Source organism: Cariama cristata, unplaced genomic scaffold (genome assembly GCF_000690535.1).
Source record: "Cariama cristata isolate BGI_N322 unplaced genomic scaffold, ASM69053v1 scaffold1297, whole genome shotgun sequence".
Taxonomy (NCBI): domain Eukaryota; kingdom Metazoa; phylum Chordata; class Aves; order Cariamiformes; family Cariamidae; genus Cariama; species Cariama cristata.
In genome coordinates this window covers 187,110-202,216 of record NW_009624762.1, presented here as the reverse complement: position 1 = coordinate 202,216, position 15,107 = coordinate 187,110, and the positions used below count along the sequence as shown (strand labels likewise).

Below are 15,107 nucleotides of genomic sequence, written 5' to 3'. Positions count from 1 at the left end.
AACCGTCTGTGCGGGGTCAGGTCACGGTGAGGCAGGCAGACAGCATCTCAAGGCTCTGCTGCTGGTTTGGTCAGCCCCACTTTCTGCTGTTGCTTGGGGCAAGGAGGAGAGAGGGGGAGTGCTAAACGTTCCCTGGGCAGATACCGCTTGTGCTTCTGCATAAGAGGGATGTTTTGGGTTTTTTTTTTTGTGGGCGTTTTGGTCACTATTCTCTGTAGGACCATCTTGGCTGGTGATAGCACCGCTGGTTCCGCTTAGGAGCAGAGCATGGAGCTGTGTGTTTTCCCAGGAAGAAGGGCAGGGGAGCAGGCTGGGCAGGTGGGCAGGTTCCAGGAGGAGAAGCTGGGCTCTCTTTCAAGTGTGTTTCTTACTTCTTGGCACTTGCTGTTCGGCTTTAATTCCATATTGCTCCAAGCAGGCTTGAGCATCCCTGCAGCTGTTTTTGATGTTTCCTAGCCATGGTTTCCATTTAAGTAACTAGCAGGAACTTGGGAGCTGGTGACTTGCTAACCTTCACTAGTGTTCTAAGTGACCAGCACCTCTCTGGTACGGCCTCTGCTTCCATCCGAAGGATGGCTTTGTTGAGGGTAACCACCTAGGATGGCTTCTACTGATCAGGGGTCACTTTTAAGCTGCAAGAGCAGAATCTCTACAGTGACTTTGAAGAGAAACAAGTTCACACAGATAGACATGTTGGAGACACACACAGGCTGAGAGTCACTTTTACAAGTTTCTTTATGAAATTAAATGTTGCCCCTGGTCGGGAGAGTGGGGGTGGGGGAAGATATAGTGCAAGAATGACTTTGTACATGCTACTGAATTCAGATATCCCTGCGTGACCATATTTTGGTCAGCTACAGCATCAACAAACACTGGATTTCTGAGCTCTGCAGACAGTGCTCGCTCACACTAGCATCATGTTGGAACGAGCAGGTGTCGTCTTCCTTCCAGTGTCACAGGATGTCTCCTAAGCTAGGGGATTCCGTCAGTATGGCTTCTAACTCTCGCTATGGTAAGGCAAATATTTCCTTTTGCTAACCAAGGTTTAAATTAATTCTTTTTGGCCACAGTTTGAAACTTAATGTGAGGCTCTTAATGCCAAACTTAGGCTTTTTTTTAAAGTGGCTTTTTTTTTTATTATTTTAAAGTTGTCAAAAACCTGTAGTAATACCCTTTGAATTGAGGGTCAGTGGATGTTACCATAACAATCATGGGTTTAGTCTTTCAGGGTTGAATTGTACCCTTGACTTCTGGGAGCTAGGCTTGCAAGTATCAACCTTTCTTAAAAAAAAAAAACAAAAACAAACCAAACAAAACAACAAACCAAACAGACAAAACGGGCATCAAGTTAACATCTGACAAGAACAATTACAGACTTACAAAATACACAGTTCTGATTTTTACCATAAATAAACACATTACAAACAATGAACGTTTTCATTGGCCAGGAAATATGGCAGAATGATGGAGAGACAAGAATCTAAGGAACTGAGTACAGTATTAATTAGGCACATTTTTCTCTAACTGATATAACTCAAACCCACTAGAGAGATTCTTGAACTTTACTCATGCTGCAGGTTGATTGGCACAGTTTAACGTACTGTATACTTCATCGGTGGTGTTGAGCTAAAGGAGAGGAAAAGGTCACAGTGCAATACTCACTGTCGCCTTCTCTGCGTGCCTGCGAAGGCCAGCTGAGGGGGTTAGAGGTGTGCAGGAGGATCATGTCTCTCAAAGGTGGGGAGCGGGGGTGGGCAGAGAGCAGAAGGGTTTATCCCTCCATGGGAAGTGTATCATGTCAGTGACTCTGAGCTGTTGTTCCGAGCAGGTCAGTGGACACGGAGCTGGCAGGGGTATCGGCTGCCATCCCCACTCTGACAGCTGCCAGACAGCAGCAGTGTTCACAGTGGGAAGGAGTGCGTCCAAGTACCGCTGACGAGCAAAACCTTTTCAGATGAAAGATGTCAGGCTCCCTCCTGTGATCTCTTCCTGGAAGTTTGCCTCTTGGGCGCTGTGCAAGGCTGGCTCAATGGTACTGGCACAAATGCACACGTGTGTGCAAGCACACACGCAGTGTCTCACCTCAGAGCCAGGGTGGTCAGTCGGTCTGCAAAAATAAATAGGGAAGGCAGGAGCACATGTGCCATCCTCTGTAAACAAAGGATTGGAAGAACCTGGGCTCCACCTCCCAGGACTGACGGATAAAGTGCTTTCTCGGAAGGGGTTCAGGCACAAACAGGGGGCTGCCCTTATTTCCGGAAGGGCGTCAGCCTGCTGATGTTCTGCCAGAAGTTTGAGGGCTTGCGCTTGGGCTCTGCCAGCATGAAGACTTGCTGCTGAGGGAGTGTGGTAGGCAGGGTGGGATGCTTCTGACGCATCAGAAAGTCATAGTATGGCCTGGTGACAGCTGTGATGAGAAGGAGAGGGGAAGCGTGTTAGTTGAGCAGAGTTCCTTTCCCCACCCCCTGCACCGTCCCTGTTAAAGCTGCAGGGGAGTGAATTGGGTTTGTCTTAGTATTGCCCTTAGTTTCCCTGCTGCTTTTTAGGATTATAGTTGATGCTGTGGAAGTCCCAGAAACGTGAAGCATAACCGACAGGTGTTCTGTCAACATGACAGCAGGGCTAAATAGCTGTAGCTTATCGGTAGTGACAAATTTAAAACTGGTGCCTCTGGTTGTTTTGGGAGAAGATGCTGATGCGCATGTGCTTCTGTTGCCTGTTAGAACTTCCTGCAGTGGAGTTCTGAGTCGCAGTGGTCAGTGCCTAGCCTGCGGGCAGGGCTGGCTTCTCCTCGACTGCTTTCCCCTGTTAGAAAGGTCTGGCCTCTTTCCAAACTGCCGTCTGTTTGCAAACAAATTTTACTTATGACTTACTTTGAAATTTAGCCAAGCTTTCTTACTGGAGACCTGGCTAGGATTTAACTGCTGGCTGGTACCACCAAGAGGAAGTGGTTGCCTCGGTGTGGGTCCAGAGAAAAGCAAGTAAGTGACGTCTCTCCCTCTGGATATAAAGTGCAGGTTTCAAAGCACCTTCCACAGGCACAGCTGCCCAGGCAGGAATACCCCCTGCTGCAGTGACCTTTAATGACCCTCTCTCTTTGCATCACGGGGTTTACTACAAAACCTAACCTTGTCTTTTCACAAAGGGAATGCCATACTGCTTGGAGGGCCTGGCTTCCAGGGCGAGGCTGTGAACTAGCCTTTGAACAGAAGCTGCCAGCTTGTACCAAACTGCGGTTTCTGGCAGAGCGCTCAGCAGTTAGGTGCAAAGCAGCTCTCCTGTAGTTAGGAATAGTTTCTTGACTCCAGCCATCTGAATCCACCAGGAGCTCTATTGCAGATTGTCACATCAGAGCTCGCCATCTGGCCGCTTCAACAGTTTGTTAATGCCACTTCATTTGAAACTATTCCCATATAGTAAATATAGATGGTTCAGCATTTATATGTTCAGGTGTGACTCACCCTTAGGCTTCCCAGTATGGTGCTGCTTGCTGGCATTCAGCATTGCCTGCTTTTTCTGCACCTCTGTGATTGAAAAACCTTGAAGATAAAATGGAGTTTAGGAGGTCATCATTTTGTATCCCATGGGAAGACACGGCATAGACAGTATGGGAAGTACAGGGGTAGAAAAATGCCTGAGATGAGAGGTCACAAGCTAAAATTTCTCCCAAAGCTGGAAGGGGCACATTCTGCTCCCCCCAGCCTGTGTTCCCCTGCACAACTCCCCCTACTTCTCATGCAAGGTTTATTGCCTGCCCCTCCCCGCCACGCTGTGCTGGGTGAAGTAGCCAGTCTAGACCAGTTGTAGCTCAAATCTCATTAGATCACACAAGTCTGAATTAAGTAGGATTTGGACAAAACAATGAAAAACCTCTCTCACAATGGGAACCCTTGACTGAATGTGTTTTGTATAGATACTGCCAGGTTGGGCACTTGCACTGCACTGCAAAATAATGGAAGCTGTATGTAAGGTATTGATTATTTGTCAGCCCTGCCTGAACTCATTAAGGACACATCAGCCTCCCTGAGGACATACAGCAGTGGCTGCTCACAGTAGTTTGCCTTTTTTTTTTTTTTTTTTTTTTGGTCAAATGCACAGATTCATTCAGAATGTGCAGTTCAGCAGCCCAGAGCTGGACTGGAGCATGGACTGGCTTCTCTGCCCTTTCACTCCTATGCATTGCCTGGTGGTTAAAAAAAAAGAAAAAGAGAAGAAAAAAACCACCCCACAACCAACAAGAACCCACTGTCTTATAGCACTGTTCTTTCCATACCTGTCTCCTGGTCAAGTTGAACCTGTCTCCTTTCATTCTCAAATGCCTTCAGCCAGCGCTGTTTCTGCTCAGGCTTTTTTGCACAGAATAAGTGGACTTCTTCAGTGTGTCGGCAGTGCAACTTAAATGCATTTTTTACACTGATATTGAAGTCCTTGTCCTTCCCATCTTCTATATCCAGTATTTCCATATCATCCATGTTGATCCGACTCTTATAATACAGGATGTCCCGGCGCAGAAGGTCCTGTAAGAGAGATCAGTGACTCATACAGATGTTACTGTTTCTTGTCCTGTCCCTTTCTTAAACATTCATTTTCTTTGCTATGATAGAGTATTTAATCTCAGCAGTCATTACAGTCCTGTAATAAAAAATTGATACTGGATTTGAATGATTTGAAACTATGGGGAATTAGAGAATGTTAAGTTCTCGTTGACACTGTTGGCAGTGAGGGACATGGCATGGTTTCTTCTAGTGGTGGGGTCAGGATAGGCTGGCACCTACGGTTGTGGGATATCAGCTGCCCTGAAGAGCTCTGAACGAGAAGCAAACTTGTGTTACTACACATGATCCCAAATCCTTACTAAGCCCGTGACAGAAAATAGTATTTGAATCCTACAGTCCCAGTTAGAAAGCCCCCCCAAAAATCATCCTAAGTAGCTTTTGGGTTTTGTGTTGACAATGAAAAGTAAATTTGAGAGCAGTGATACAACAGTGAGGGTCTCATGCCTGTGTTACCTGGAGCTATCTGTATGCCATGGATTATGAAAAAAAGAGATTGGCACGTTCAGTTCTGAAATTCCAATGGAAGATACCTTTCATTTGCTTTATGAAGGAAGACTTACTTCTTTTATTACTTGGGTTATGAAAAATAGCATGGGCTGTACTTAGAGCCTTACATATGAAGTTAATGGGGTCTTATTGACTAGCAAGGCCCACAGCTCTTCATCAAAGCTGCAGTTACCTTCTGAATATGATATTAATCTCACATTGAAGTGCAGTTCTAAAAGAACATATTTAAAACAAAATGAGTGCCAGTGCTCATACTTGAGTTGCATAAAATAAACCCATAGACTAATCCTAGAAGCAGTGCCGTGCTTTCCTCTCTTGCCATTAAGAATTCGGCCAGTAGTTAGTTCTGTAGCTTATTGCTATGGTCAGGTCCACAGACCACACCAGGATGTTGGAGAAAAGACTGCAACACATGCACATAAAAGTGTCTGTGCCAGAAGCGCGTATGATACCAATAAGTAAGTATTAAGGAAACAAAGGGGTAGAGAGGGAGTTCACTCAAATTCTTTAGCATGTAATAGATAGCGTTTGTGCCTGGCTACTGAGATTACCTTCTTGCAGCAGACAAGCTGGTGATCGAAGAGGAAGAACATTCTTTGTTGGCTCTTGGCTTGAGGGTGGGAAATTTTGGTTAATTCCCCAGAATAGATGAGTTCTGAGCTTCTGACTAGGACATCTTCACCCTGAGAACAGCACAAAGAACAGGTCGGTCTCAGCCATGTGGAAACAGGACAAGAAATAAGCCTGTAGTCTCACAGGAGAACCTCATCCTGGCTGTGGGGCCTGAATTCCTGGTGACAAAACTCTCTTGTGGGAATGGGAGGAAGCCTCTGGTGGAGGACAGGCCTTGTCACAGCAGGGAAACACTGTGCCCTTGGCATCTAGGGAATGGGAACAGAATTTAATAAGAACAATAGTGTGTTAAATGAAAAAAAAAAAATCTCCTTTTCCAGAGTCTGTTCAGGGCAGCTGATCCATCCCTGACATTAAAGGAGGCATGTACATAAGCAGAGAGCTGAGAATTTAGCCTGACATCCTCGGGAAGAGACGATCTGGCTTTATTGAGTCTAGGATTTAGAAAATTAGTAGCTTTGTTTCATTAATTCAGCTTTTTTTTAAAAAAATGAGTCTACAGGGAACCTTGGCTTCCTTTGTCGCTATAGCAGAGGTTGCCTTCCTGCAAGAATAACGTGGCTTATTAAGCATTAAGGGGCAGTTCTGCTGATCATGAGAGTTCGACATCACTTAAGATAAAATGGGAGGGCAAGAGGAAAATAACAGGATTTCACTAACCTACATGCTAATTTTATTCTGCAAGGAAAATGCAGAAGCAAAAATGCCAGGGACCATGCAAAGGCAGCCGGTCTAGTTGGGTTATGTGCTAGACCTTTTCAGTTGTACTAAAAGATCACATCTGTTTAAAAAAAAAACAAAACACACAAAGAGGGGCAGCAGCACTGAGGTAGGGCTGGGTAGTAATCCTCGTGAAGATATTGCTGTAGGCAGAAGCTGTTGGAGGGGGAGAAGAGGAGCAACATAAAACATTCAGTTCGTGGGGAAAGTAAAAGTCAGTCTCTTGCCTCCCAGTCTTCTATCGAGCTCTGCCACTGAGCAATTTTGTCAATGTTCTCCAGCCGCCGCTTTCTCTCGTTGATGAGCCGAGCAACGTTCTTCATGGCATTTAAGGCAGCTTCGACATCTTTAAAATCCCTGGGGTAGAGCAGAGGTGTTAGGCATGACAAAATGACACGTGTTTATCGTACCTACACTCCGAAGGAGTGCTTTGGAGTAGCTGGGAAGGAGCTGTTCCGCACAACTCGTCTCTTAACACAATTTTCAAAACATCTGTCTACTGTATTAAGGAGCTTTCTGTTAAGAGGTCAGCTTCAGAAGAACATGCTTATAGATTTAATAAGACATGCTTAAAACCATTCTGAGAATTACTAGTGCTGTAATTAGGAAGGTAAAACTAAGTCAAGCCACAATGGACCAATATCAACACTTTCTTTAATACAGATTTTTCATGTTTTATTTCTGTAGCTAATTATTTCAGATGTTTGATGAAGTGACATAGTTATTTGAGCCGAGGGCGGTGACTTCACCCTGACACTGAGCAATGGATTTGGTGGCTTTTGAGCTAGGACTGAAGAGGCGCCGAGCGTGCATGGCTTGACTGCTGTAGGCCACGACTTCCCACTGGGGAAGCACTGGGCAAAATTCATGACTACCGCTCAGCCCCGACGTGCTGTGGTGTAGTTACATAGACACTTTTGGATATATTTAACCAGTGCTTTTGGAGGCAAAGTTTTCAACACCACCACCGGAAACATTTAGCTCTGAAGTATGTGTGTGCTGCTATCACAGATATGTGGGCCAAATAAAAAAGAAAAGTATCATTATGCAGGTAGACCTTCCATCTGTAACAGACAGGAGAGCCCAGTGCTACTGTAATGGAAAATTATGTATTTGATGATAGAAAAATAGTGGGTTTTTTTTTCCTGGTTTCTACAGGGTAACACAGAAGAATCATGGTATCAGCTGTTCTTGACAAGCTGCCCTTAAAACACAATTCCGCATTAGTCCATTTCCATGAGAACAGTCTCGCTCCTTCCCTCCCCACCATGCTGACCTACCTGTGTTGGGGGTTGGTATATTTGAGCAGTTCAGCCAGTTGCAGTGGATATTTGCAGATTTTCTGCACGGGAGTCAGCAGAAACCCGTCCAGAGAGATGTCAATCATCTTCTGCAGCAGGCGGCAGGCTTCGAAGAAGTAGACGTACTTGTTAACTTTGGTGAGGCGGGACAGCTCCATGCAGGCATTGGGGTGGTTGTTGCAGTATTCAGAGTATATCTGAAACTCTGTTTGCTGCAAGGGAAATGAAGGGATTTACTGTCCGTGTTCTTTAGGGTGATGGCCTGGCTCAAACTGCCATGTGTGAGTTCCCTGTTTAGGTCCTGCTCCGGCATCACGTGGGGCTGTTGGTAACTTGTGTCCTCCCCAGACGTTGAAGCCCAGAAACCTAAAGTTGGGGTTGGGCCGGCTATTACAAATTACAGCACGTGCAGCTTATCTGAGAGACCGAGACATTTCTGTGCATTCTGGGCTGTGCTCGGCTGAATGTTTTTAATGACCGGATCAGCTGTTGCTGATGCTGCACTGACCTGAAAATCCCATAGCTGTAAACTCCGGTCCAGCTCGAGATTTTAGAATCTTCCTGCATTTTTGCCTAAAGCAGCATGGTCTGGCAGGGAATATAGTGCTCAGAAGCTGAGGTGCTCTGAAAATGTTCTTTGCACAGCCACAGGAGCTAGAGGATATTTCGCTGGGAGGTGGGTAGTGGTTGAATGGGGCAGGAGGTGGTGTTTAATTTGTTGGGGTGGTTTTTTTTTTTACACAGAGCTTCAGTTCTGTCAGGTCGATTTCTAAGTCCTCTGGCTTAATCCAGGCTTAGCTACCCCTTTCCCATGAAGTCGAATTTACTTACATATTCCAAGAAGCATGAGCCGACCTCACTTAAATGGGGGTGGTCTTTGTTAAATTTCTTCTCTAGTGCTTTGACAAATTTCTTCTGGCACCTGTAGATGTCCTCAATATTCCCAAAGATTGTCTTCAGCTGTTCTTCTGTAAACATGTCAGCTCGTTTGCGGCATTGCTTAATGTAACCCTAGGAGGAAACCAAATTGGAAAGCTTCCTGGGCATTTGCTCTGTGGCCTTTGGTTATCAACAGAAAACCCCCATAGACTGTAGTCAGTTGTACACCAGGTTCTTGTACCCCCCTTCCTGCACAGAGGCATCCATGTTTTAACTATTATTTCCTCTAGTATCACCCAAAACGTGGAAGCAATAGGAGCTGAGCCACAGTTACATCACAGCCTTAAACAATACCGTAATCCACACTTGAAGGAGTCCCAGAGGTGCTTTCTCTCCCATTGAAAACACCTTTATCTGTCTGCAAGCACTACAGGGTGTTCTGACCCCAGCACTGATCCAGAGATAGATTTAGGCCAATTAAATCCAGTTGCGAATCTGGTTTGGATGCTTGTGTTAGGAAATGTGTGGTTGACTCGAGGGAGGAGGAGTGCACAAAGGACATGGGGGGACACTGCAGGAGGGGTGGCTTGTTCAGTAAGTGTCAGCTTTGCCCCAGCTGCCTCTCCTGGAAGGCACTACATTTTTGTGTCGTTTCAGTGAAGAATGATGTTCCTGCAAAACTCTTACCAATTACCTTCATTTACCCCAGTGCATATGACGGCGTGTCTCTTTTAGAAGCAGTGTCGCAACATTCAGCATATTTGCAAGTGAAAGACCTAATTGGCTGAACATTCCCCAGTTGTTTTGATCTAAGCATGAGTTGCCTGAAGGCTGCAATTGCTGATTATACTACCTCAGAACATATATTAAAGAGGACAGCAGTGCTAGACATTTACTTTTCTCTGGCTTGGGAAATTCAATTAATTCCATTTAATCAAGAGCCCAGGTGGGTGCTCCAAGTACAGAGGCATTTGGGATACTGCTGAAACGAATTGGCTTCTGTGTTCCGAGCACGCAGCACCATTTAGCAGAGTAGGCTCTGATGGAAATACAGTCTCACTTTCAGGAGAGAAGAGTTACCTGCCTAGGGTCACTCTCTGGGCAAGGAAGAGACATACTCTATTATCCTTCAAACAAGTTCTTACATTCACTTCCCCCTTTATTCCATTACCTCACAAATGTCCTTCAGATGCTTAATGTAGTCTCTCTCTGTGCTTATGATCTCATTGATGACGTTGGTCCTCATTTGGTCTTTGGTGGTCTGCCCCATCCCAAAGCGGCGGGTGCCACTGCTGGAGTCATCCTCTTTGCCACCCTCTACCTTCAGGGGATAATCTTCCATGGGGTCATCCTGGTTTACTCGCAGCTGTGCCAGACACACAAGATGTTCACCGTTTGTATTGCTAAACACAACTCTTCCAAAGAAAAGAAGTTGGGGACAGTTGACTGAACGGCAGACAAAGATTGAGCTAGGAGTGAAGAGGGCCGCTGCATGAATATTACCTGTAAACATCTTTTCCCCTTCGGGAAGCTAGGGCCAGATAGTCAGTTTTGGGAGGGTACTTTCCAGCCACATGACAGCTGCTCTCACTGTGTGACATGGGTGGTTTTAAGCAGGCATCTCATGTGGACGGAAGTCACAGGAATGATTTGGAGTCCTCCAGGAAGAATACATACAAAATCAGGACAAAAACGGTTTATCAAGTGAAGTCTGCTTAGGTACTTGTGAGGAGGTGCTTAGAGAGGGAGGGATGGGGGAAACCAGCAAATAGTTGCTTTTTTACGTAGCTTTATTGTTGTTCTCATACTATAAATAACAGATAGCCTCTCAGTATCTGCTTCCCCGAGATTATTTGAGAAGACTTTATTGTTAATATAAAAGCAGATACAGATGCCAGTGGGCATATAGTGTAGTAAGGAATGGCGGAGCTGTGTGTGAACCTTCATGGTTCCTTCATAGTGCCCATCAGATGGCAGCACAGCGTGAGCAGAGAAAACCACCCGCGTTTTGCAGACACACCGTCCTACAGAAGCTATGTTGTCAGCAATAGCAAAGTACCTTAGTTAATAGCAGACAATTATTGGTGCATTTCACTTATGAGCTTTCTTTTACGTAGTAGTATTGTAGCTCTCAGAGTGCCCGTGGGAATATTTTGTACACAGCTCAAATGATCAGTCCCAGCATACAGAAGAAGTGAAAAACACTGAAGCAGGAACATGGGTAACTATAAGCATTTTTAGTACAATGACACAGAAGTGCTTTAGACTTTTAATGTGGTTTCTTCTAGGCAGGATTACTTACCACTTGATACAGATATATCTCCATATGACAAATAGTGCATACCCATCCCATGTCAACATAGGCATGGATTACATTTACTCACTGTTTACAGCTGCTGAAGCCCTCAAGATGTGCAATCCTGGTTTTCCTTCACAGTGAGCAGAACAACATTGGCTACTCTTAAACTCAGACCTTGGCCTAAAACTTGTGTGGAGTAACTGAGAGACCTGCAGGTTTATCCAAGTGCCCAGACGTACCAGCCTTCCCAGCAGTAAGCTTGAGACCCAGTGATAATCAGCAGGAGATCTTCACTCAGATGCTTGAATAAGTGTTGTAATTACTCTGCTAAAAGAACTTGTTACTCTGCATCCCTAATGGCTAGCACTAGTCTGCTTTTCCTTGAAATATTATCAGGTTTTTGCCAGCCAGGACAACAATTCAACTTATCAGTAACATGAAAGAAAAAAAGGCCTGTGTTTTGACTGCAAAAAAAGCAGTTCCATCCCCACCAGTGCTGAGAGTTTGGTCCTTGTAATCTTACTTGGAAAAACATCCACCATTTGTAACAGTTATCCAGCCGAGACTGTCTCCTGCAATCTATAACAAAGCGTTTCAAAACTTTTATAGCACTATCTGCCCCACTTCTGCAAGGACTTTTGCTACAGACACCGGTTCACCTCGTATCACCTCCTCTCATGCTTCACCTGGTTTTGGGTCACTTGTGATCTGAAGTGACCCGGATAAGGAGCTAAAGGGCTGAGAATCTCTGCCCTTAGGCTCCTAATTGCCTCTGCAGTGCTGAGGAGCCTGCCCTGAAGTGGTGAACGCAGAGTCAGGCATCCACACCAACAGCCACAGCCCAAAGAAAGGAAAAAAGCCTTTCTCCTCACAGCAGGAAAGGAGTGCACAGCAGTTACCCAGACTCTTGTTTTACCGCCCGCTTGCCCAGAGAATTCAGATGTGTTTCAGAATGCTCTGTTGGAAATTAATCCAACCTCTGCAGTATACAACTGGGACTGTCAAGGCTGTTCTGTATACTCTCTGTAGCTGGCACTGAGCGAGAGCCTTGGCCCAGAAGCCTTCATCCAGAAGCGTTAAGTGTTTCATATCTCCCCTCATCAGTTGTCCCACATGACCTCCAAGACATTTTTTGTGTTTTTCTGGTCCATTTTTGAATGCCTGGAATACAGTGCTGTGTGGTATCCCAGCAGCGTGATGTTTTTAAAACTCCAGGGCTAAGAGAAGGTGCATGCGAGAGTCAGGTGTTTGCATACTTGGGATGTGGCATTGCACTGGACCCGGCACCAAATGGAGAAAGCTAAATTTGGTGCCATGCTCATCCATACTGCCTGAAGTGAACACTGGAGTGAAGACCTCTGCCAGCTGCATCTGCGATTCCTCTAGGAGTATTTGTTGGATGCTGTGTGCTTGGGCACAAACTAGCCGAGAGACATACGGGTGAGCAGGAGCCCAGGCTGCAAACCACCATGCAGGGCAGCTCCCCAGCTGGCGCAGCTCACCTTAGCTCCAGAGCCTGGAACTGAACCACCCTTGCCCTGATTTACTCGTGTAAAGAGGGACTTCTCCACACTGGTGGCAGCTCAGCCGGGAAGGCCCGGTGTCCTGTTGCCATGTGTAGAGGAATAGTAACTAGACACGTTGAACCGACTATCTCTAGCAGTGCAAATGCTGGGGAGTCACTACGGGAACGCTAAACTTGGAGAAAAAGAACAAACACTTGGTGCTAATGGAGAGGCATAAAGAAACATCAAGCTCTTACCCGTACAAAGCTGGCTGGAAACCAGCCTTCGCTGTCCAGAATCCTCCCCCACCACCACTCTTTGTTGGTAGCGTCCATTACTTCAATGACATCACCGGCCTTGAATCCCAGCTCTTGGTCATCCATCGTGACATGGTCCCAGAGGGCTTCTGCATATACCACGCTGCCATCACTGATGAGCTGTGGACAGAGCAAGTCAAACTGTCAGGTCCCTCCAAGAAAGCAGCGCAGCCTACCAACATGGCTGCAGCTTTGGCACCGCTGCTGCCGAGCCAAACAAGTGTTGATAAATGTTCACTCCCCATCAGCAATGTGAAAAGGAGTTGGTGCTAGTCTGGCAGTTGCTTCAACTGACCTTGCTCTGAATAGCATTTATTTAGAATCACTTGGACACAATACATTTGCTACCATAAAGAACATAAATTCGATGGTCTGGAATTTCTGACTGGTGACTTTGCCTCAGCCCACAAACAAGGCTCAGTGGTTCTTTGTTCTGGGAGGATGCTCTTGTGCTGCCACTGCAGCCTGGCTTTAGAAAGCCTTGAAATGAAACCTTGAGCATCAATGTTTAGAGACATACTTCAGAGCAGAGAGTATTCTGTGGCCTCAGAGCTACTGTAGGATGGATAAAGCCTCAGGTCTTTAAGGTGGTTAAACTTAGCACTTAAGCTGCTTAAAATAAGTCTCCTGGAGAGTTTAAGTAATTATACTGAGGGACAACGGTTATTTAGTAAATGTCCCACAGAGGACCTACTCTAGGAAAAAAAGGACCCCCAACAATTTAAAAAAATCAAACAAAAAACCGCACAACCCACATGGCTAGAGGCTGTGAGGGGGCTCTTGAACACAGTGATGATTGTACCTACACCTGCATGATGCCATTCCCAACCATTCACACCTTAGCTGTGGTGTAGCTAAGTGGCACCTGGGACCTGTTGCAGTGGTGTATTTGTAAGCTGGTCCTGCTGGCCACTACAACAGGAGTGCCTGCCTAATGCCCAGAGGTTTATCACGTCAGAGTCTTCTTTGGATTTCAACGACTACAGAGTACACACACAGACTTCTTGGGGCCTGAACGTGACTTCAGACTGTCTGAACACCAAGGATTTCCCCAAGAAGGCAGAGTGTATACTGGAGTCCTGCTAAAAAGGACTTGGCCATTCTGGAGTGGCAGTGGAGCCCTATTTTTCTCCAGGAAAATGGTGCAATGATAAATTCTGGGAAGACAACAGAAAGAGCAATCTACGAGGCACAAGGGAGAAAGAGAAAATCTGTACCAAACCCGCTGCCCATGGTCTGTCTCACAGCATTGCAGCAGTAGCACCACAGCCACATAATGCACGTGCCATCCATGCTGGGCACTTAGATTGCTTGGTCACACAGTTAGTTATCTGCTACTCCAAGTTACTATTTTTGCCTCTCCCCAAAGAAGAAAGATGCATGTTGTAAAAGAACATCAGGATAATTGTGCATACAGTAAATCAGGAGAGAGTTAATGAGGCATTTGAAAGAAAATTCAAATACAGTCTGCCTTTGGATAGCAAATGCCCCTTCGCTGAACCAGAAACAGCTTAATGCAGTGTTTCCATTCTGACAAAAATAATGGGATGATGGGGAAGGAGGGGATGAGAGGTTCCCACTTATCTGCATAGCCAGCGTGTTGGCGCTCCCCCCACTGCCTTTTCTTGGCTGCCCTCGGCTGCAGCACCCCAGGGCTGGGTGCCTCCTTACTGCAGGTTTCTGCTCTTCCCAGAGGCCACCAGTCGCTGTGGTGAGGCCCAGCAAGCAGGGACGTAAGGGACATTGCTGCTGTCACACAGCTGGCCAGGGGCATGATGGGAAAATATCCAGTGGTCTTAAACAGTGTCTCGCTAGTCTAAGCTCCTATAGCGAGGACAGGCTTTGATCACAAGGCAAGTAGAGAAGTAGTATCATTAGTCTCAGAAAACCAACATCAGGAGATAGTGATGAAGGCACCATACAGCAGAGGCAGCTGTGCCCAGTCAAATGACAGGTATTTGCCCAAACGAGCTGTGGAGGGAAAGGATATTTGGGCTTGACAATTAATGCATACAGCTGTTAGAGCTACGTCTGATGCAGTGGAGTGACGCTATGTGTATCTCAGTGGAGGCAGGGGATGGAGAGCCATGTGACAGCAAAAACGCAAGGGTTATTGATGTGTTAGAAACCATGGAAGTGCCTGAGAATGGTCACGTAGGAATGGGAGCTTCTCCTGAAAGATGTGATCAACAGCCCAACTGAAGTGTGTCTACACCAATGCACGCAGCATGGGCAACAAACAGGAGGAGCTGGAAGCCATTGTGCAGCAGGAAAACTATGACATAGTTGCCATCACGGAAACGTGGTGGGGTGACTCGTACAACTGGATGGGTATAAACTCTTCAGAAGGGACAGGCAAGGAAGGAGAGGCAGTGGGGTAGGGAGTGTGT

The 15,107-nt window shown here is 46.1% G+C and overlaps 1 protein-coding gene across 1 annotated transcript in view; it reads right to left on the bottom strand.

Moving 5' to 3' along the window:
* Nucleotides 1-2,249: 2,249 nt before the first annotated feature.
* The window catches only part of ARHGEF4 (Rho guanine nucleotide exchange factor (GEF) 4), a 44,648-nt gene continuing 31,790 nt past the window's right edge, over nucleotides 2,250-15,107 (bottom strand). Inside the window, exons 2-10 of the mRNA XM_009703283.1 lie at nucleotides 12,658-12,837; nucleotides 9,768-9,962; nucleotides 8,549-8,728; nucleotides 7,697-7,929; nucleotides 6,644-6,773; nucleotides 5,615-5,746; nucleotides 4,274-4,517; nucleotides 3,462-3,539; nucleotides 2,250-2,407 (exon numbers count right to left, since the gene is read on the bottom strand). Coding sequence (XP_009701585.1) covers nucleotides 2,250-2,407; nucleotides 3,462-3,539; nucleotides 4,274-4,517; nucleotides 5,615-5,746; nucleotides 6,644-6,773; nucleotides 7,697-7,929; nucleotides 8,549-8,728; nucleotides 9,768-9,962; nucleotides 12,658-12,783 — 1,476 coding nt within the window. The 5' untranslated portion in view covers nucleotides 12,784-12,837. The remainder of the gene's footprint in view (nucleotides 2,408-3,461; nucleotides 3,540-4,273; nucleotides 4,518-5,614; nucleotides 5,747-6,643; nucleotides 6,774-7,696; nucleotides 7,930-8,548; nucleotides 8,729-9,767; nucleotides 9,963-12,657; nucleotides 12,838-15,107) is intronic.